The following is a 23,136-nucleotide window of genomic DNA, read 5'->3' on the forward strand; positions in this document are numbered from 1 at the left end:
CCAAGAGCCTTGAGTTCAGGGTAGAGATAAAATTTTTAGCTTCTAACTTTGTCTTACTTTGAGAGGCAGCAGATTAATTGCTAAAATTCTTAAATCCAATTAAATGTTTGCACTTTACTTAAAAAATATTGTACAATTAAGCCATTACAAAGAAGACATTGTTTAAAAAAAATTCTGAATAGTTTTTGAAAGCCTGAGGTGAAATGCTTAGTTAAGACTCCTGTTTAATACAACAGCCTCCTTAGTTACCACGTGGTCTGACGTTCCATTCTTAAGTGCTTAGGCTTAGTCAGACTTCTAAAATTGAAAAACTCGCTTGCGTAAATACTTTCCATTACAGCTCCAAAAGACTTCCTGAAAAGTATAATTGTTGAGGTTGAGCATGCTAATAAAATAATACTTGTTTACTTTTCTCTAGCTGTTTCTGGGTATGGTTTAATATGAAAATTAGGTTCTAAAAGCAAACTTACCAGTCTCAATCATTAATTTTTCACTAGGTATTGACTTCAGAACTTCCAAATTAGCCTCAGTTTTCAGTGAGCTTGAAAAAAAAAAGTTATTCATATATAAAATAAAAAGGTGCATTTAATGAACAGCAACTTTTTCATATTATAAACTTGTCTAAAACAGATTACAGAACTAACCCAAAATCCTGAAACAAAACTTTGGTTGGCTACAATGGAAGTATATTTTAGAAAGTATTTGCACATTCCCATCCTTACAGAATCCAGGTTAAGATCTATTCCAACCAGATCCTGCCTTTAGGGGGTGCAATTTTTTGTGCCTATTGGTTGATCGTCCAATAACTTTCTGTAACAGTCTATGTTAAACAATTCTTTGAAAAGAATTTATTTGCGTCTCTGGGTAATTTGCATAATTTAGAGCTCATAAGGCTGCATTTGAAGGTATGGCCAATTTCTTTATGGGCCAAATACCCAGGGATTCACTGGTATTAAGGAATCAGATACTCAAGGTTCATGTTTCACTAATCAGAAATAGAATCTTCACAAAGGATGAAAATCACAATCACTGTTAGAACTATGAGTATTTAACATGGTATGAAACTAGAAAGCTGGTTAGGAGATGCCAGTTTTATTATTCCTGTTTAGACCCCACCACAACCCACCCCCAAATCTGGAAACTTTTAAGATCTTCCATTACTCCTGATATTCTGAAACGTGATAATGTGTCCGGGCATAAAACCTTTTCATCCATTTAGGCAGCTGGAATCTTCCAATTTAGACTCTTCCCCACCCCTAACTGGGAACACGTTATGGAAAAACAGGACTTTTCCTCTCTCATTTTCTTTCTTCTCTCTGGGACTTCTGTTAGTCAATTTTAGGACTCCTGAATTGGTCTCCGAGGCCCTGTTTCTTTCATACCTTTTTTTCTGGGGAATTAATTTTCATTTTCACACCCTGAGATAGATAGGATTATTGGTTCCAGTTCTCTCTCATATGACAGAATTACATATCTGCACCCTTGCCATGATTTCTTAGTAGGAAGAAGGAACCTGAATCTGGCCATGGCCTCAAGATTTGCTTTGACCAATGGGATGATATGGCCAAGAGGCTTGGAATGCACCTTCGTGATTTGCAATGGCACCCTCATGATCTTCTGAGATTAGCACGCACTAAGTAACTGTTACCTCTTCAGCCTGGGCATCCCGAATGAAAACACATGGCGAAGATCTGAACCCAACATGGAGCCTGTGGCAGAGCTCACCTCTATCAATTAAACCCCAGCTGACCCAAAGACCCATGAGTGTTTAAAAACAAAAAAAAGTTTACTGTAATATGTCAGTGAGTTTTGGGATGGTTTGCTATATATGTGATGACTAATACTATCCTTATGTTGCATTTTTAACTTCAGGACTTGATATAACTTTTCATCATGGAGAGTTTCAAATATACACATAACTAGAATAACACAGCACCCCCTTCTCCATGTATCTATTACCTATAGCCCCATCAATTATCAAATCCTGGATGATCCCGTCCCACCCACTGAATGCTTTCCTCTGGGATCGACATAAGCATTCCAAGTCTTAGTCCTCAATAATCCAGTTTGTTCAGTTTTCTTGAGAAAAAATTACTTTTCCCCCTGAGTATAAATGCTTGCTGCTTCTGTACTCTGTGCATGGGAGTGGATATGGGGATTGGTATCTTTCTCTATATAGGCCTTCAATCACCCTGTTTTGGTCGCCATTCTAAGCCTGAAGCCTTTCTGGGATTCTGTCTGCTACACCTGCTCCCATCTCCTCTGAGGCCCTTTAGTGGTACAGTCGTCTAAGTTTTCTCTTCCAATTTAATCTGTCTTACAGAAATCTACAAAACATTTCTCCATTAGCAAAACTTTGGCCTTTTTTTCTTTACTTTTCCTTTTTGAATATAATTTTTTTTTAGCAGCATTTTAGGAGGGGTAGGAGGGAAATGTGTGTCTGGTTTATCGTAAGTACCAGCCTTTTGTTAGTATTCTCTAGAAAAAAACAAAATTCTTATTTTCAGCCAGCTTAATACTTGGTCAATATATTTTCTAAAATATGCTGATATATTTGATATGGATACTAAATTTAAAACATGACCAAATTTTTGGAGTATTTGCATATTTTTAATCTCATGAAAACAAATTGTCTGATTCACTCTTTTCCTACATATATTAATGCTTGTAAAAACTGATCTACACAGACATAGAAAACAAACTTACGGTTACCAAAGGGGAAAGGGAGGCGGGGAGGGATAAACTGGGAGTATGGTATTAACAGATGTACACTACCATATATAAATAGACAAACGAGAAGGATTTGCTGTGTAGCACGGGGAACTGTATTCAATATCTTGTCATAAACTGTAATGGAAAAGATGTATAACTGAATCACTTTGCTGTACACTTGAAACAATATTTAAATAAACTACACATCAGTTAAAAAAACATCTAAATACAGAACTATATACTATCAGAAGAAATATTTTTAATCAAAGCCAGAATCTCTATTAAGGTTTCCCATTTAAGGAAGAGCATGTGCATAATTCTATGGTCAAATTTGAAACCTTCCCATTTTCTTGGGGGGAAAAATTCTAATTTAATCTTTAGAAACCAAAGACTATATCATAATGTAAACAGATTAAATTACCATAGCCCAGAAACTCAGATTAAGACTACTCTAAACTGAATTTCAAAAGAAGAACAGAAATATTGACTTCGACTAAATAAACTACTGACCCATTAATTCTGAGTTAACGTAGGAGAAAAAAAATCTCAAGTAATTAGCTTAAAGCCAAGTCTTTATAAACTCAAGATCACTTAGAAACCTCTAAGACAGACGTACAGTTCAAGTTTGTGAAATAAAGGTCTCTACCCCCTTCTCTTGAAAATCATCCCCAAATAAGAAGAAACAGCATATTTTGATGAAACTAGGAGACATTTCTAACTCCTCATCACAAAATATAAGGCAGAAAGTAGAGAAGTGGTAAACGATCTATGTTTACGTGTTAAGTGACTTAAGTGCTATGTGCCTGTAGAGAGATACTGAAGATAAGCCAACCAATTCTCCCAAGGAAGTTCTAAGAACTGGAAGAACTAGGTACCTAGAAAGGATGGGGTAGGGCAGAGGACTGAAATGGGGATTGCTTGAAAATCAGGGTAAAGAGAAGATGGGATTCTCAGATTACTTTCCAATAAATTGGTGCAGAGATGACAACTGCCCTATACCCTGGCCCGAGAGAGAGAGGCAGAGACAGAGAGAGAGATGTGTGCCGTCTCTGGACTGGAAGACAAGCAGCACGGAGGAGGGCAGGGTGAGGCATGGACTAGAAATGGAGACTGACTGCTTACTGAACAGAGACATCCCCTCTCCAGCACCATCCTGCTCCAGAACATAGGTATGTTTATGAATTCTCATCCCATTTTCCCACCAGGGATCAGAGGAGCCCTCTCTGGAGAAACTGAACAAACCCAGAGGAAGATCTTGACAAGCTGACACTAAGGATTCCCCGGCGAGAAAGTCAGTTGGCCATCTGTGGGCCTGCAATTGATGGGCTATCTCCCCACGGAGCTTCCAACAGCTTTTCCCCCTTCACTCTTAAAATATACAGCAAAGAACTGCCTGACATTTGAAGAAAGCCCCTGTCATGACAGAGACCAAAACAAAGAGGAAAAGGAACTCAGAGGAAATAAAAGCATTAAATGGCATATATATATAAAACACATCTTTAGAGAGATGGGAAGATGCTGCATCTACCAAACAAGAATATGGTAGGAAAAAAAACGAGAGCTTTCAGAGACTGAAAACAAAAGCTTAAGTAAGTTTCCTTAAAAAGCTGAAAAAGGGAATTCCCTGGCAGTCCAGTGGTTAGGACTCCAGGCTTCCACTGCAGGGAGCACAGGTTTGATCCCTGTTCGGGGAACTAAAATCCTGCAAGCGGTGTGGTACAGCCAAAAAAAAAAAAGGTTGAAAAATAAAGCACTTGTTTGAGAGGAGGAAAAAAATTAGATAGAAATTGTAGAATAAAAAAATGAGATCAGGGACTTCCCTGGTGGCGCAGTGGTTAAGAATCTGCCTGCCAATGCAGGGGACATGTGTTAGAGCCCTTGTCCAGGAAGATCCCACATGCCATGGAGCAACTAAGCCCGTGCGCCACAGCTACTGAGCCTGCGCTCTAGAGCCCGTGAGCCACAACTACTGAGCCCACGTGGTGCAACTACTGAAGCCCGTGCGCCTAGGGCCTGTGCTCTGCAACAAGAGAAGCCACAGCAATAAGAAACCCACGCACCGCAATGAAGAGCAGCCCTGCTCGCCGCAACTAGAGAAAGCCCACGCATTGCAACAAAGACCCAACACAGCCAAAAATCAATCAATAAATAAATAATTTAAAAAAATGAGATCAGAGTATCAGCCTGGGAGGTCCAAAGAAAGAATAGAAAAAAAAAAAATTGAGAAAACTTCTCAGGCCTGACAAAGATGAGCCTCTAGCTGGAAGGGTCCAGTGGAGAATGACAAAAAACCATCAAAACACCTTTGCACGTTTTGATAATACCAGAGATAAATAACTAAAATATTCCACAGGGAAAGAAGTATGTCACAGGTAATGTACTGGGAAACAGAATAGAGACTGGAACCTAGAACTGGGATATTGTAAATCCTCAGTGAAAATGATCTCTAATCTAGAATTTTATGCCTAGAAAAGTATGTTTTCCTTTTTTCCCCTTTCATTGACTATCCAGGTAAACTTTCAAGATGAAGAGAATTAATTCATTTGCAAACATGTGTTCCATCAAAACAAAATAGAATACATGGGATTTAAAAATAGGAGTTCTGTCACAGAAAAGACACTAGTCCAAACTGTAGCAGAAAGATAGAAGGGTCAGGAACTAACGAATTATCTGATTATCCACACAGGTTTCCTTATGTGGAAAAATAGAAAAAAGCATTTTACAGAGTTGTTGAAAAGTGTGAAGAAGGCTTCAAGTTTTGAAGAAAGCCAAGTAAATAAAAATATGAGGAAAGTTACTCCAGGAAAATGAAAAAGTGGTACATCACATGGTTCAGCAGTCAACAATATTTTACACAGACATAATAATGAAAACACGTAATATGCATATAACCAAAAATTCTCAAATAACTACATTGAGAGGGCTATAGAGGAAATAATGGAGGTGGGGGGGCAGTATTGGATAAAGAACTAAAGTGCTCAAACACCTTAATGGGAATAGACAAAGGGAATGAATTAAGAGTTAATAGCATATATGTAATATTTAGATACAAGGTGATAAAGAGTAAAGTGGTTGGCTCTGGAAAAATTAACTTGGGGTAGATGGCATGCTGGGAGACTGTGCTTATAAGTCTTTTAATACTACTTTATGCATGCATTATTTCCATATTAATATATAAATTAATTAAATCATCAATTTATTTAAAATATGAAAGAAGCATCTAGAACATTTAAATAAGTCTGAACTCTATAGCAAATAATTAATTTCATGATTCTATATTCCGAAGTAGAGTTTAGTAAAAAAATAAAATTAAATTAAATTAAATTAAAAAAAAATAAAAATAAAAATAAAAGTACTTGGAAAAGTAGTGATTTTAAGGAAATGAAACACTGAAGAGGGAAAGGAAGTCTTACTTTTTGCAATTTATTTTGCAGTTTATTTCACGAGCTACACTGATAACCTGAGGAAAGACACTGGTAGAAGCTCACCAAATTATTTGGAAGAAAATGAACCCAGGGACCCAGCTGTGCTAGCAGACTGTACTGGGTGCATGAGGTTTAGTGTGTATAACAGCAGGAAGGTCACCAAGTGAGGAAGAGGATACAGGTTCTCACACTTTGAGTGACTTTACACCTGTTTCTTAACTTCTCTGAGCCTCAGCTTCTTGGCCTACAGAGATACAGAAGACGATTATGTCATAGTATGACCTTTCCCCCATAGGTGGACAGCACTTGTGTATATGTATATGCAATGCTGTGAACACATATGTTTTAAAGGGATAAACTGATCCAAGAATAAACTGCATTGCTAGAGAAAGGTACCTGCTAACCTCAACAGAAAATTGTTTTCCATCACTGGAACACAGGATAGCAGTTTATAGCTTTCAAGCTTTAATTTGTAATAGTAACATACTGTTTAATTTCTTACATTTATCACGAAAATTCACAGACCAAGGTCAATGCAAAACACATAAATTTTAATAAAAACAAATTTAAATCTTTATCAGTAATTCCCTATAAAACAATTTAAGGAATCTGCTTAATTATAAAAGTTAAAAAAACGAAAACCAAAAAACTCAAGGACCTACCAACCATTAAATCCTATGTAGAGACCCAAGTCCATCAAAGCAGCTGCTGCTTCCTTGGTACCGTCAAATGAATGCACCTAAGGGCATGAAGGCATAATTTTATTATAATAATTAATTTTCTTTAAAATTCTAAATAACATTAATAGGACTGTCTAAGCAAAAATACAAACGCAGTAGGGGTTTTTTGAACATGGGGTTTCAAATGTGGCCCCTACAATTTTTATTTTCAAATCAAATTTCACAATTATAACCTGTCATCATCTCCAATGTGATAAGGCAAGAAGGAGACGGCTGCCTAGAATTTCTGTCTGTGGCTGTGCTGAGGTCTCTGCACCAGCACTACTGCTGTACCTCCAGGAAAGGGGACTGGAGGAGAGAGCCACATTCTAGGCAAAAGCATGAGGAAAAGGTAAAAATGTTACAAGACTATTTAAAAAATATTTTTAAATGTTCAATTTTTTTGTTACAGGATGCTTTTTTTTTTCTAGGAGAGAAGTGAATTTTAAGAGAAAAATTTAAGATGTATAAAGAGATTGTAAGAACATTGCTTAGAAACTGTAAATTGTTATACAGTCAATAATATCAGCTCAGCAAGCAAAAAGGGTTGAGATGGAATTTTTCTCCTTCAAAGATAAAGGAGTTAAAGCAAAGATTTTCACACTTCAGATGTATTTATGTAATCATAAGTGACAAGACTCCTTTAAACACACCTAACAAGTGAAGTCACGTTAATATAGCATCCAGAGAGTCTGAATACACTGTGGGTAACATGTTTCTCAAAAATAACTGTTACACAGCTGCTCAAAAGGGTTTGTTCTTCCCCTCAGCACTTCCAGCTGACTAGAAAGAAAACACAGCCTCCATCAATATAAGATAATTTTAAATACGACCCTCATAAACCATTTTAGAAAATTAGTTATTAATTATTTGGCAATTTTCTTTTGATAAAAGTCAAACATTTAGGTTGGATTTGTTGTTGCTGTTAAGCTTTTTAAACTACAGCTGACCCTTTAACAACACAGGCCTGAACTGAGAAAGTCCACTTACATGTGGATAACAGCTTTTTTGCTAGAGACCAGTGAGTCTCTCCTAAAATTACATGTGAAAATTGTACATATGAGCATTTTTCTGAGGCAGATTTTCAAAGGAGTCCATGATCCAAAAAAAAAAATTAAAAATCACTGCTATGGATACCCAAGCTAAGTGATACACAGATACTATTTATGGAACTTTCTCAAGGCTAATGACTGAAATGACCATAGAGAAGTGTTTCGAGCAGAAGCAAACTACAGAAATGAGAATGTGTCTCTAATCAGAGTGGTAATAGTAAATAAATACAGTTGACAAGAAATTAAGAAGGCAAACCTGAAAAGAGTGCTAAAATATTTTAAAATATTATTAAATTTCATTTATATTTTGCTCAAAATTTAAATTGAAGAACACTAAAGAACGGCTGATGGAAGAAGCGGAGAAAAAGAAGATCATGCAGACTATTACAATGTGCAGGACTAAATTCACGGGGCTTTCTTGTGAACAGAATTCTGCACTCATTCTTGTACTCTGAACAAAGTAAATGTAACTAAAATAGTGTGGTTTATGTTTGTACCATATCTGATCTATAGATTTAACAGTAAATTTATATGCCCTTCTAATAAGAGAGAGCAGAACCTTCGTAACTTTATTGCTGACATCTGAATCACTTTATAGAGGCCAACATCATTTATTAAAAGCAGTTTCTATACTTACCACTCCACCTACACACCGATCTCTATTCCTTCTCATTATGTCTGTGAATTTAAAACAGAAACAACTTGATCTCTGCAAATTCTTAAATTTTAAATGAGATTTTAGCTTTAGCAAATAGCTTGATATCTGCAAATTCTTAAATTTTAAATGAGATTTTAGCTTTAACTCACCCAAAAATTCAGCATGTGAGTTCCGACAATGAAGAAACATTGGTAATTTTGTTTGTTCTGACAGTTCAAACTGTTTTTCAAAATATCTGCAAAATGGAAAAAAAAATTTCCTCATTAAAAATTTTAGTTTAGCATGAGAAAAATAATTGTCAAATGATTTTTTTTTAAGTTAAAGGTCTTTTATTCTCTAGAAATGATAGAACAGAAATAGTGAATTCAGGCATTTAAAACACATCAGGCCTAGCCAAAAGCTTTCATAAAAACTTCCTGAAAGGGTTACTTCATTTTCTGGGATTACAAAATTATTTTCAGAAATGTTTGTTAGTTTTTCCATTGTAACTGCCAGGTAAACTAGGTAGCACTTTACCATTGATCGCTAGAAGTAAAGAGCTGTAAGGTTTAAGTTTACAGTGATGGAGACTGTTCCCCCAAATAATTACTTTTAACTAGCTTTCTGACTAAATCCCAACAAATGAAGTGGACACCCTCCTATCACCCGTGGGATCCCTTCCCCGAAGCATGTGTTGGTGGCCGAAAAGACATGGCCAGCCCCTTGTCCCGAGAGCTGGCTGAGCACCACCAGTGGGCATCAACTCACTCCAGTGAGAAGCCACTTCTACTCAGTGTTTTCTATGTGCTGTTATACAAGGAGTTATTGCCACTGAGCAAAAAGGATTCCCTTAAAAACTAAACACAAAGAATTTATGAAACAAATGAGCACAAAAACTGAAATACTCTATTTTTCAGAAAAATGAAAATTACACGATAAAATGACAGTCCTGAACATTTTAGAGTACTTTATAAAAAGAGTTTTAAGTGCCTTATACCATTGTCTCTCATCTAATCCTCAAAATAACCCTAGGATAAATAGGACAAGAGCTGGTGTCAGAGGGGTGTAAGACCTTGTCCAAGATCACAACACACAAGAGGCTTTCAAGAAGCCTCTTCCTGGTCCCAGCATTTAAGGACAATATCCAGAGGACATGACAGGGTGGGAGTTCTGTGTGTCTTCATTTCAGCAGTGTTCTCTCTCATTCTCATTAATGGTCATGTAGTTTAAGCTAAACCAGGAGTTACAGACAATAGGTGTCATATTATTTTCTTAAGGGGTTTAACTCTTCTAGGCCCCTAATTTGGGGGAACAATTTCTCCGTGTATAACTTAAAACTCTTTTGCTGTGTTTTCCTATATCTTGTCTCCTTGAAGTGCCGGACAACTATTTTCCTAAGAGTACCCCCTTTGTAAAACTCTTGAAAATGCTACATTTTAAAATTAGAAATAGAAATGTACTTCTCAAAGAAATAGTCATCCTAAAATTGGTGGTCTATGTCTTTATTATCCAATTTTTTTTTTCAGATTCTGCTGGACTAGAATTAGCAAAAATATTTTTAGTTAGCATGGTGCTGAAACTTCACAGTGTAGGAAATATAAACGAACACTGGGACAAAATATTTTAATAATTACTACTGGTCACTATTTTCATAACCTCTAAAGTAATTCAAATGTCAGCAGTTAAGTGCTCTCCAGTCATCATGTAAACTTTACTCTGTATTTGGCTTCTGGCTACACACAGCCATACAACCAAGCCACAGATGTACAGAATCTAATGATCAGCTTGGAAATAAGCCTTCCTATCGCAAAGTAGGCAAAAGTACAATTTATGAAAATAACAGATACCCAAGCAATGTGCTTACAGAATTTTATATGAGAAAAGAAAAGGTTGACGTGCTCAAGCCAGCTAGGTATCATAAGAAAACCATGTGGTTAAAAAATCATTCCCAATAATACAAATTGAGGATAATTGGTACTTAACATCAAATGACTAGGGTCTTTAAAGAAAAAACAACCCACTACGGTAACTAGGAATAAAAACAGAAGCTAAAGGGCAGGAAGTGGCACCTATATTTTTTTTAACTCAGGTGTTTTTAAAAGAATATTTATTGATTTATTTATTATTTATCTATTTATTTATTTATGGCTGCATTGGGTCTTTGTTGCTGCACACAGGCTTTCTCTAGTTGCGGCGAGCGGGGGCTACTCTTCGTTGCGGTGTGCGGGCTTCTCATTGCAGTGGCTTCTGTTGCGGCAGAACACGGGCTCTAGGCGCGTGGCACTCGGGCTCAGTGGTTGTGGCACGCAGGCTCTGGGCGCAGGCTCAGTAGTTGTGACGCACGGGCTTAGCTGCTCCGAGGCATGTGGGAATTTCCTGGACCAGGGTTTGAACCCGTGTCCCCTGCACTGGCAGGTGGATTCTTAACCACTGCGCCATCAGGGAAGTCCAGTGGCACCTATTAAGAGACTTCTCTGCTTCTTTTAAGATTTTTAAAAATTCATAAATGAGAATCATTCTTTGAGTTAGATTTGCTTACTTTAGCAAAGCTGTAATTTGCTTCTGATTGTAAATATTACTGCTTCTTACATTTTAGGGTCAACAATAGCTAAGGTCAGGGCTTGAAAAGTTCAACTTCAGAGTACCAGCTGTTATTACAGGCATACCTTGTTTTACTGAGCTTCTTGGATACTGTTTTTTTGTTTGTTTTTACAAATTGAAGATCTGTGGCAACTCTACGTGAAGCAAGTCTATCGGCGCCATTTTTCCAACAGCATTCGCTCATTTTGTGTCTCTCTGTCACGTTTTGGCAAGTCTTGCAATATTTCAAACTTTTTCATTATTGCATTTGTATTGTATTACTGTATTTTCATTATTGTATCTGTGATCAGTGGTCCTTGATGTTACTATAGCAATTGTTTTGGAGAGCCACAAACCTTGCCCATACCAGACAGCGAACTTAACAAATATTCTGTGTGTTCTGACGTACCAGCGTGTTCCCTGGTATCTCTTCCTCTCCTTGGGCCTCTCTATTCCCTGAGATACAGCAGCATTGAAATTAAGGAACTAATAACACTACAATGAATTGCCTCTAAGTGTTCAAGTTAAAGGAAGCGTTTCATGTCTCACACTTTAAATCAAAAGCTAGAAATGTTTAAGCTTAGTGAGGAAGGCATGTTTAAAGCCAAGACAGGCCAAAAGCTAGGCCTCTTGAGCCAGTCAGCCAAGTTGTGAATGCAAAGTTAAAGTTCCGAAACAAAATTCAAAGTGCTACTCCCGTGAACACACAAATGATAAGAAAGCGAAACAGCCTTACTGTGATGGAAACAGCAAGAGAACTAGAATTAGAAGTGGAGCCTGAAGATGGGACTGAATTGCTGCAATCTCATGATAAAACTTTTAAGGAATGAGAAGTTTCTTTTTATGGATGAGCAGAGAAAGTGGGTTCTTGAGATGGAATCTACTCCTGGTGAAAATACTGTGAAGACTGTTGAAATGACATGACAAACTTAGTTGATGAAGCAGTGGCAGGGTTTGAGAGGACTGACTCCAATTTTGAAAGAAGTTCTACTGTGGGTAAAATGCTATCAAACATCATCGCGGGCTACCGAGAAATAGTTCATGATAGGAAGAGTCAATCAAAGCAGCAAACTTCACTGCTGTCTTATTGTAAGAAACTGCCGCCGCCAGCCCAGCTTCAGCACCACCACCCTGATCAGTCAGCAGCCACCAACACTGAGGCAAGACCCTCCACCAGCACAAAGACTGACTCGCTGAAGTTTCTGATGATGGTTAGCATTTTTTTAGCAATAAAGTATTTTTTAATTAAAGTCTGTACATTGTTTTTTTACACATAATCCTATCACACACTTAACAGACTACAGTATAGCATAAACATAACTTTTATATGCACTGGGAAACCAAAACATTCCTGTGACTGGCTTTATTGAGATGGTCTGGAACTGAACCCCCGATATCTCAGAGGAATGCCTGTAAGTTGGATTGAGGCAACTCCAGAAGACCCAAAGCGTTCCAGCAGCGCACCTGAACCCAGTGTTACTCCTTCCTCTAAGCCAGAGGAGAGACTGAGGCTCCTTGCCATCATCTCTGAGGTTTTCTAAATCCGCAAATGATTATTTTGAAATTTTGTCTGATGTCTGACTAAAAAAAAGAAAAAGACCTGCACAGCAGTAACCCCAAGAAAAATGCCCAAAGCAAATGCCTCCCACTCAAGTGAACAGAACTCTAACTTGCAACAAGGAAAGGAGTGTAGTAGCACAAGGCAGAGAAACTGAAAATACAGGGTATGCCGAAAGGCTAACCTTTCCATAACTAAATCAGGTCTTTTCCTTGTCTTCTTGCTTTTCTTCTCTTTTTGCTCTTTAAAAAGCACTTTTCAAAAATCCCACACAGAAACTATAGCCAGTAGCCTCCTTTAGGTTGGCAGTATTTCTAAGAATACAACAGCCACAATTTATGGAGCTCTGACTCTGTGCCGGGCACGGCACAATGGCTTTACATACTAAATGTTAAGAAAGGCAGGCGGTATTATCCCCATTTTGAAGATGAGGAAATTTAGATTTACAAAGGAATATGTAGGTACCAAAAGGCAGTTATGATTCAAACCCAAAGATCTGCTGATTCCCAAGATCTTTTCATACTACGTCATCTACTGCCTTTACTTACCATTATTTTTCAGATACTTTGCACAGTAGTGGGTGTTTTTTCGGTCTTGCCTCCTAATCCATTATACTAATTTATTTTCTATTCTTCTCTTCTCACAGGTCTCTTTTTTGACTATACGTTTTTACTTAAAAAGTAAAACAAAAATGACAATTGCACACTAGTTAATTGTTTCAGATGGACAACTGGCATATATAAGCACGGACCAAAATCTAAATTCTTTCAATAGACTCCACAGTAAAAGCTGAATTATAGGCTTTTTAACCATCATGCTCTACAGGAATCAAAGACACTTTCCTTATTATTAAAAATTCAGCACACATTTACGATGTGCTAAGAGTACTGTGCTAGGCGCCATAGGAACTAGAACATGAGGAAGGCTTGGTCTGTGCCTTTGAAGAACTCAGAGACACTAGTTTGTTGTGGGAGCAGACGTGGTAACACAAACACTTTTATTACAATGTGAGAAATGCTGAAACAAGTACAGAGTGCTGTGTGGCAGAGAATAGGGGTGATGCTGTTAATACGTGCTATAGGATAGGAGGGAGCAAAGGTAGAAGACATGGGTATATGTTTCCATAACAACAATCCAAATGCAATTACTACTGGTTTGTCACTCTTTTACTCACTAAGTCATTTGATGATCTATAATAAAATGAAATTTCAAACTCAACTGCCCATCTATTCAAAATTTCTACTGTACTTTAATTCGTCCTTAGCCTTACCTGTTCTGGAAGAGGCCTAGGTCACATCCCGTCACCTTAGCAAAGCCTTCTGACTCCCCCCAGAAAGTGAGTCTTTCCCTCTGCTGTTCACATACCTTTTTGATAGCACTTTCCAACCTATTTTAATTATTTATGTCCTCTCTTATCTGTAGAGGCACTTATTCTTTGTATCAGACTGAGGAGACACTTGGTAATCATTCACTTAATCAATGGAGTTCAACTCTATTACAGATCAACATCTGGACAACTGGCACGTGTGTTGAAGCATAAACTATATACTGCTATATATACATCGTTTTAAGTTCTGATCTGAAGATGATGGAGCAGTAAAAGAGAGCTGATACTATCAATGTTTTCATTAAACACACACACAGATCAGGTTTAAAGTATTTAAGTTGCATTTTAGAATCAGTTTAAGTCATCTGGATGAAAAGTCATATGGAGGACTCTGCCACTGTCCCTGATGGTCACACCACACCATATGTTTGCCTCATGAGGCTCATCTTGGCCAAAAACAGACATGAAAGTGGAGGAATTAAGATGTGTGGGCTTAACCGAGGAAGGTATTACAGCCAACTGTTTCTCTTTTTAAATGTGAATATGTGAACTTTTAAGGTTAAGTGAACTGACCTACATGATATTCGAGAGGGGTACAGAGATTTAATAATCCTGCCAGTAATCACGTGAATGTCCCTGAAAAACACGGCAAATAATATGCTGCTAACTAAACAGCTCTGAAAGGTTCTATAACTGTGAAGCCTGAAAGCAAGAGTCCATAGAACATTACTCCAACCCATCCTGTGTCACTTGGTTATGGTCCTTCAGGAATTCTGGACCCTGAAGTCCAGGGTACGACAGGCTCACTGGTCAATCTGCGCCTCACTGGGGGCACTTTCACCTGGACCAGTCACACTGGGATTGCGTGTGTGGGCAGGAGAGGGAGTGGGAGGATGTACACTTCTGGCAGGTATGGTTTAAAAAGTCCCTTCAGGCCATCAAGCACTGCCTTAATCAAGATCATATAACAAGAAATAGTTAATTATTAAATATTATGAGACAGCTAGATGGTATCTTAAGAGAATTTGATCCAGACTCCTCTTTCATGTATGAGAAACTAAGCAGGATGGAGGGTTGTTTATTCTTAAATGGCTCCAGGAGCAGATACTATACCTTATTCATAGTTTTGTATACTATGAGTTCCCAGCAGTTTCTAGCACATATTACTCCATAAATATTTGCTGAATAGATGAATAACTAAATTAGCCTCCTTTAGAAACTCATTTTAATGTTTTACCATCTTGACAATTAATACACTGTTTTTGAAATTCAACAAAATACTTATGTCTTAAATTAAGCCTATAACATAATTTTTCTTTTCAGCCTTCAACACTACCCACCAGTCTGGTGACAGGAGTTCCAACTAACAGCTACAGGCAATGGGTTGTAAGAAGTCTCTGAGGCTTGTGAGCTTGGAGTTTTCTCAGAAGCCACCACTCCCAACATGGATCCTATGAAAGGATTCTCAGGTTCCAAACTGACAATATTCAACACCCAGCAAGAGTAAAATATGCTTTTCTAGCTTTGGTGATTGATCCTATAATCTCTTTTTATTAATAATATCTTTTACTCTTAAATCATATGCCCCACAACTGAATTTAATTCATTTTATTGGAATGGTTCATGTATGAATGCTCTTATTAAACAAACAAAAATCGAAAGTCTATCACGTAAACTCATCCCTGTTTCTACCATTAAAATCAAGTTAAATGGTTAAACAATTAGGGAACTATATGCTTCCATACCTTATGAATTCCATTCAAGTACGCATGGAATTTGTTTCACTTAACTTTTAATATACAAAGGGAAAAACAAAAAAACCCTCACGCTTAATCTAACTACATTCTGAACTGATAAAATCTACTTAAAAATCACCCTTAAGATTTTACAATACGATAATTTCTAAAGACAACAAATTTCCTTACTTGAGCTGAGTACCTTTAGGACAAAACTGCAGTCGGTCAAAATCTTTGAAAGATAAAAAAGAATCAATAATTACTCATGACTTGTACACAACAAATCAATTATTTTCAAACAAAGTCACTCTAACGGGATAAGTTGGCACTTACCAAGTCCACATTCCCCTATTGCTACAACTTTCCCCTTGTTGTTTTCAGCGAGATTTAGTAACTCCATCAAGTAAAGATCAGGGTTATTCTTTTCAAATTCATCACATCTTGTAGGATGACACCCAACTGTACTGAAAAACATATCTAGCACAAAATAATGTCTTAGGATTATTTTCAAAATATTTTTTCATATTTATATTTAATATGCAAAAATGATATAATATCAAATAATTTCAACTGGTCAGTTTTTAACAATACCCATAAACTAGTCAAACTACCAGAATTGCACTGGGTTAGTCACATAAGAATATTTGGAATACTAACAGAGTAGGACATGAATATGAAAATTGCCTTAATGTACTGGTAAAAATAATTCAACTCTTCCAAAGTTTGGTATTTACTGAGCCTTTTGAATGGAAAATGAAACAATTTCTTAGGTAATGACATTTCATTCTACAATTTTATCTTTAATATTCACTGTTTATGTGACTCAGGTTCATGTATTAACAGTTAAAATGCATTATTCCTTTCCCTTAAAAAGGGTAACAGAGGTGGAAGTAGGATACACTTTTCTAATAGAAAATAAAGCTCACTTATTTGGAGGCTGTACTTTGGTATCTTAATTGTATGGAACACAAGTGTGAGGTTGAAAAGGGCTTAAGAAGCTTAAGGCGCTTGCACCTGATGAACCCATGGGAGAGACCTGTTGCCTTCCTCAGGCTCCCACGAATATGTTCATGCATAAAAGGAGCTTTTAAAGCAGTGAGGTAGCAGGTATATGCAGAGTGGAAAAGGGTTGACAATGGAGATCTGAGAACTTTTAAAAGCATATCTGTTTGGGGAATAACAAGTATGCAAGATAATATTCTTATACACATCAAAAGCTTCTGGGAAGATGATTATTTTTATGACTTTAATCACTAAGAAAAAGTGTCAGTGGATCCTGAAGAGAAGTATGCATTTTAGAAAGATTTCAATAAAAAACAGCCTTTAATGAATAAACCAGTATTTTGAAAAATAACATGGAATGCCTAATTCTTCAGTGTCTAGCACATGAAGTATGCTCCCTGCTGCTCCCCAGCAAAAAACAAACCAAAAAAAGGTTAGGTACATGAATGCCAGGTAAAGGAGGTGTTTTATGTAACTAGGATTCTTGTAGGAATCAACTCCAAAACTTTACAGACTTTAAATAAATGCAAATATATGAACATAAAGTGAGCATATGAGGGATTATATATTATATTATTATTTGCATTCCTGGGGCCTTGCACAGTGTCTCTGATCTGCATGATGAATATTTATAAATATTTATAAATGATAAATGATCTTTCACAGCCTAAGTTAAAAAAGAGCAAATAAAAAGCAACTCATATCTTAAACACATTATGGCATATACACAAAAATTCTACATCAGGAATATCTGAGGTTAAATTTTATGCCTAGTGAACTTAATTCTCATTAACTGAAATCTTAAAATAATCCTTATTAAATACAAGAGCATTCATCAAGCATCTGATATAACAATGGGCACTTTCAATTTTTTCATCTTAATCATGTCACACTGAAATTGGTCTATCTTCCTGTTGTGTCTACAGTATTTGTACCTGAGGCAGTTCTCAGAAAGACTTCTTCAAAATAACTTAATTCACATTTTGGGGGGTAAAAGTAATATGAGGATACCATTTGTCTGTGCCAAATGCAGTGCATCTTTACTGTCTTGTAGATTTCCACCTGTAATCACAAACTGAAACAGAAAGAAATAAGTCCACTTTAACAGGGTGTCAACCACAGTTTCCCAAACGTGCTTTCCTGCTGCTTTTTTCCAGAATGCTTCTCTCTCTATCACATACCAACCCTCCTTTAAAAATTCAGCTAAAAGATCACCTCCTGTGCAGAGTGGATCCTGAATACCCTCTCCACGTGTGCACGCACGCACACGCACACACACATACACACACTACAAAGAATTTGTGACTCCTACTAAAATGTATTCACATGTCTGTCTTTCCTATTAGACCACGAATTTCTTGAGGACAGAGATCACATTAGGAAAGAATGAATAACTAAAAACTTCTGAATTTAGAATTCTGTTAATCTAAATTAGAGATTCAATAGTGTTGACTAAACAGTTCTCCAGGTGTGGTCCTGGACTCTCCAGGGGATATGTTAGGTCAAAACTATTATCATAATAATACTAAGATGTTATTTGCCTATTCACTCTCACCTGTCACGCGTGTGCAGTCACGTATTCCAGAGGCTACATGATGTGTAACATCACAAGAGACTGCAGCAACAGATATGAAAGCTCAGCAGTCTTCTATTAAGTCAGACATTTAAAAGATATTAAAAAAAATACAAATTCCACTCATGTCACTACATGTTTTTGGTTTAGAAAATACTTGTCATAAAAATATGTTATTTATTTTACATAATGGTCTACTGTTTTAAAATGAATTAATATATAGATACAGTTGACCCTTGAACAATGTGGAGGTTAGGGGCGCCGTTGAAAATCTGTATATTAATTATAGTCAGCCCTCTGTATCAGGGGTTCCACATCTACATATTCACCCAACCTCAGACCACGTAATACTGTAGTATTTACTACTGGAAAAAAATCTGTGTCTAAGTGAACTCACAGTTCAAACCAGTGTTATTCAAAGACAACTGCATTTAAAACTTTTCTGTTTTAATCTCTAATACAATATATATCAATAGACAGAACCCACATAAGAGCTCTTTAGGGTCCTCAATAATCTTAATATGAAGGAGTTCTGAGGCCAAGTTTGACAATCACTGGATTAATGTATATTGATAAAATTCTTTGCAGGGAAATGTATAGCTCTTGGCAAGGAAGCCCTTCTACAGAGGTAGCTATCAGAGTCCACTGCAGTTAGAACAGCATCTTTGCTAACCTGTTTAAGGGAAAATGTCACTAAAGAGCTATGTGTTGATGGTGACTACTGAGGCAGTGCTGCTTAAGTGCACATTCTTCTGAAGAAGTGATTTAAACACACTGAGGTATATTTTTTAAAGCATACTTCAAGAGACTCACTGAGCTAAAATGAAGAATTCATTCTAGGTACACACGTAAATAGAACACACAGAAAACACAGGAGATAGTGCAAATGATAAACAGACATTTTCACAGAGTGATAAACTTCTGAAATGATAGACACTATCTATTCTGCCTGTAAAACATAGTATATTATTAACAAAAATATTGAGAAAACTATTGTTTACTAACACTACCTAATTCTTTAATAAAGGATGAGGTGGGGACTTCCCTGGTGGTGCAGTGGTTAAGAATCCGCCTGTCAATGCAGGAGACACAGGATCGATCCCTGGTCCCAGAAGATCCCACGTGCCGCGGAGCCACTAACCCCGTGTGCCACTACTGAGCCTGCGCTCTAGAACCCGCGAGCCACAACTACTGAGCCCTCATGCCACAACTACTGAAGCCTGCGTGCCTAGAGCCCGTGCTCCGCAACAAGAGAACCAACTGCAATGAGAAGCCCATGCACCACAATGAAGAGTAGCCCCCGCTCGCCACAATTAGAGAAAGCCTGCACACAGCAACGAAGACCCAACGCAGCCAAAAATAAATTATTAAAATAAAATACTCTGTAATGTCCTATATGGGAAAAGAATCTAAAAAAGAGTGGATATATGTATAACTGATTCACTTTGCTGTACACCTGAAACATGTTATAAATCAACCGTATGCCAATAAAAATTTTAAAAAAAGGATCAGGTGCCCACATCCAGTATTCAATTATGTAAAATAGTTTGTAATCAAATCTACCTTTTATTTTACCTGTAACTTTCCCAAATAGATGAAAAAGTAAGGACAAGACTAGGGGACATATACTTTCCTCTCCCAGTTTACGACGATGACGACGATGATGATGACGACAATGACAGCTTCCACTATAAACATAATAAATGTTGCTTACTTTATGCCAGGTACAATATCAACTGCTTTGCATCCTATATTTTATTTAATCTTCACAACAATTCTGTTTATTAGCTATTATTATCATTCTTGATTTAGGGATGAGAAAACTGAAGTCTAGAGAGATGTTATAGGTTACAAAGCTCTGAAGAAGGAAGCTGGGGCTGGAACCAAGGTTTGTGATGCCGTAACTGTGCTTTTAATCACTACCATAAAGCTACAAGGTACTGGATTAAATTTCAATTTGGAACCATGTCCAAGTAAATTTGATTTCAGTTCTTCAGTTCTATCATTCCTAAATCCATGTGGGTGTTATAAATGTTAAGATTAAACTATTCATGGATGACACACGAAAACTGTCTACGAAAAATGTCTCCTGCCATATCAGTCAACAAAGGATATTATGGTCATCAAGTGCTCAGCCACTGCAGCCGCCTCAGACTGTGCACCCTGAGGGGAATCAGGATGGCGAAAAACAGGATACTTGCTCTAGACAGTGAAGGTGCACATCAAAGGAATGATTTCAATGAGCCCAGACTCTTGCATCTTCCCATATGTAGAAAAGTGCTAAATTCATTAACTTGAGATTTTTTTTCTTTAATTAGGAGTCATCTTTTGATGTTCCACTACCTGTTTTTTTGTTGTGGTTTTGGTTTTTTTTTGGCGAAACTCCCATATATCCTGGCTCCTCCCTTACCTCTTCGGAGCAGTCCCTCAGAGCCACCTGAGAGGATTTAGGCAACTACCAGTTGCCTCTTAAGAAGCCTGGTAATTCAGCAAGTATGCCAAATAAAACATAATTCTCAACCTTTAGGTTGTGCAGTTTTTTCAGCTGACAAAATTTAGGAGCTTCGTATTTCAGAGTTTGCAGAAAAACATTTTATAAAGTGATTTACCAAGCAAAGAATGACCACATAATGAGAAATTATGTTGTAACTTTTATCCTTACTACTTCTGAATAATAACTAATACAGTTTTAGAGTTGGAGACTGCAGAACTCATTTAGCCAGGAGTATCACTTTTTAAAACTGAGGTTTATTTAACTTAGAAACAGTAGCTACTAAGCGCCCTGATACACTATGGAGCTTAATCTTTTTTTTTTTTTTTTTTTTAAATATTTATTTATTTGGCTGCGCTGGGTCTTAGTTGCGGCATGCGGGTTTAGTTGCTGCATGTGGGATCTAGTTCCCTGACCAGGGATCGAAGCCAGGCCCCCTGCTTTGGAAGCGTGCAGTCTTACCCACTGGACCACCACGGAAGTCCCCTTTGGAACTTAATCTTATTTCTTGTGTGCATGTGTGGGCTAGCTTGCTACTTTAAAAAAATACTGATTAAAAAGAAATATCTATTCAAAAATTTGACACCAAACTAAAATTCTTTTGCTTAGAACACTCTAAAAGTAGTAGGAATTCTCCTATCAAATTACCACCATAAAAATTAAAGTGTTCTCTCAGTTATTTGAAATGTTATACATAGTATAAAAGCTAAACTTGGTGATTAGATACATGTCTTTTTGATGATTGCTTACTTCTAACAAACGCTAAATTGTTACAAAATCTACTAACAGTTGCCTCTTAAGAAGCCTGGTAATTTAGATGGGTTTTAAAAAACTTTTCCAGGGAGACTTGGCCATTACTACACTTCTGATCACATGGAAGATCCACTCACAAGGTTTGTGTCACTTAAGTTCCTGAGAACAGAATATTTTGATATTTTATTTCATTAACTTGCTAATATTACATGTTGACAATACATATCACAAAATGCTAAATGTGGTTTGGCTTTCTCTTCTTTTCTGCAGTATTTTAACCAAAATTTAGTTTTTTTTAAAAAAAAAACCCGTAAGGATAACAAAAATGAAATGTTACCTTTTTAACACCAATCTGAACAGCTCTCTCTATTACATCCCGTAAGTCATCTGTAAAAGATGAACCCCACATTAAGAAAATGTAACTAAAAATTCACTTACCCATAATTTAGTTATCCTTTATTGAAAGAAAAATACATAGAAAAATCATATTTACTGAAGTCAAATCAATACTATTTGATGAGTGCTTATCATATAAGCAAAGACCTAGCGATACTTTAAAAAAAAAAGAAACCCATATAAGGCAAAATAGACGAATAGTTATCCATTCAATTGTACTTTTATTCTGTTGACCACAAAGGGGAAAAGTCTGTTTGGCTTTATGGTTTGCCTTTTATGCATATGGTTATCTAAAGTTCTATATTCAAAGTTATAAACTTCTACAGGTAAGAAGGGCTTGATAACACTTTGTTGTAATAAGTATTTTATAAATGTTCATGATCATGGTTTACCAATATAGCTTATATGTGTTTCACTTTGTTTATAGTTTTATCCAAGATGCATAATAAATTCTTTAATATTTCAATTGTAAGAGTGGGTGAAGCTTCTTATGGTCTCCCTTGAGTCAGAAAGTTTGTCTTCACAGATAAACTATTTACCTTAATAAAAGAAACATTTACCTTGATGCTTTTGAACCCCCCTATAAATTCCTCTGAACATAGGATCTGTCAAGTTGATACCAATGTCTGTAGAAAGCAAAAATAAAACACATGATCATTAAGAGCCTCTATTTGAAACTTTTACTTTAAATAAAAGGTCCTGTTACTAACCTTTTCATTCATACATTCATTCAAACAAAATCTAAGTGCCTACTGTTTGTCAGTCACTATGCTAGACACCTGGGATACAAAGATGAAAGATATTAAGTCCTGCTCTCAAGAAACTCACTGTAGAATTGGGAAGGCATTCCCATTAACAATTAAGAAATCACAAGTAGATACTAGCACGGTGGGACACAGAGGAGGCCCACCCAACTTAGTCTGGTAGTTAGCCCAGAAGGGGCTTCCAGAAAGAATGGATTCTTGAACTGAATCTTAAAGGATGAGTTGGAATTACCCAGTAGAAGACAGGAAATTGCAGATAAGAGGAAGCAGCAGAAGCAAAGCTTCTGGGGTCTGAAATAGCACGGTGATCATGGAGAGCTACAGGCTGTTCTGACTGGTGGAGAGAAGTGTAGGGAAGGGAGTGACCAGAAAAGGGCAGACTCAGCTGTGTTACAGACACTTGTCTTTAAA

General features: G+C 36.8%; 1 protein-coding gene across 2 annotated transcripts in view; it reads right to left on the reverse strand.

The window, feature by feature from the left end:
- TATDN1 (TatD DNase domain containing 1) overlaps positions 1-23,136 on the reverse strand; it is a 37,148-nt gene that overhangs the window by 4,214 nt on the left and 9,798 nt on the right. The window contains exons 2-10 of one of the 2 annotated variants that reach the window (XM_065895256.1): positions 22,522-22,587; positions 21,903-21,952; positions 17,760-17,823; positions 16,080-16,223; positions 15,936-15,978; positions 8,716-8,801; positions 8,546-8,586; positions 6,800-6,876; positions 471-541 (exon numbers count right to left, since the gene is read on the reverse strand). In XM_065895256.1, the coding sequence (XP_065751328.1) occupies positions 471-541; positions 6,800-6,876; positions 8,546-8,586; positions 8,716-8,801; positions 15,936-15,978; positions 16,080-16,223; positions 17,760-17,823; positions 21,903-21,952; positions 22,522-22,587 (642 nt within the window). Of the gene's footprint in view, positions 1-470; positions 542-6,799; positions 6,877-8,545; positions 8,587-8,715; positions 8,802-15,935; positions 15,979-16,079; positions 16,224-17,759; positions 17,824-21,902; positions 21,953-22,521; positions 22,588-23,136 lie in introns of those variants that run through there. The other variant, XM_065895257.1, reaches the window with a different exon arrangement.

The sequence above is a fragment of the Phocoena phocoena genome, chromosome 17 (genome assembly GCF_963924675.1).
Source record: "Phocoena phocoena chromosome 17, mPhoPho1.1, whole genome shotgun sequence".
NCBI classification, from domain to species: Eukaryota; Metazoa; Chordata; class Mammalia; order Artiodactyla; family Phocoenidae; genus Phocoena; species Phocoena phocoena.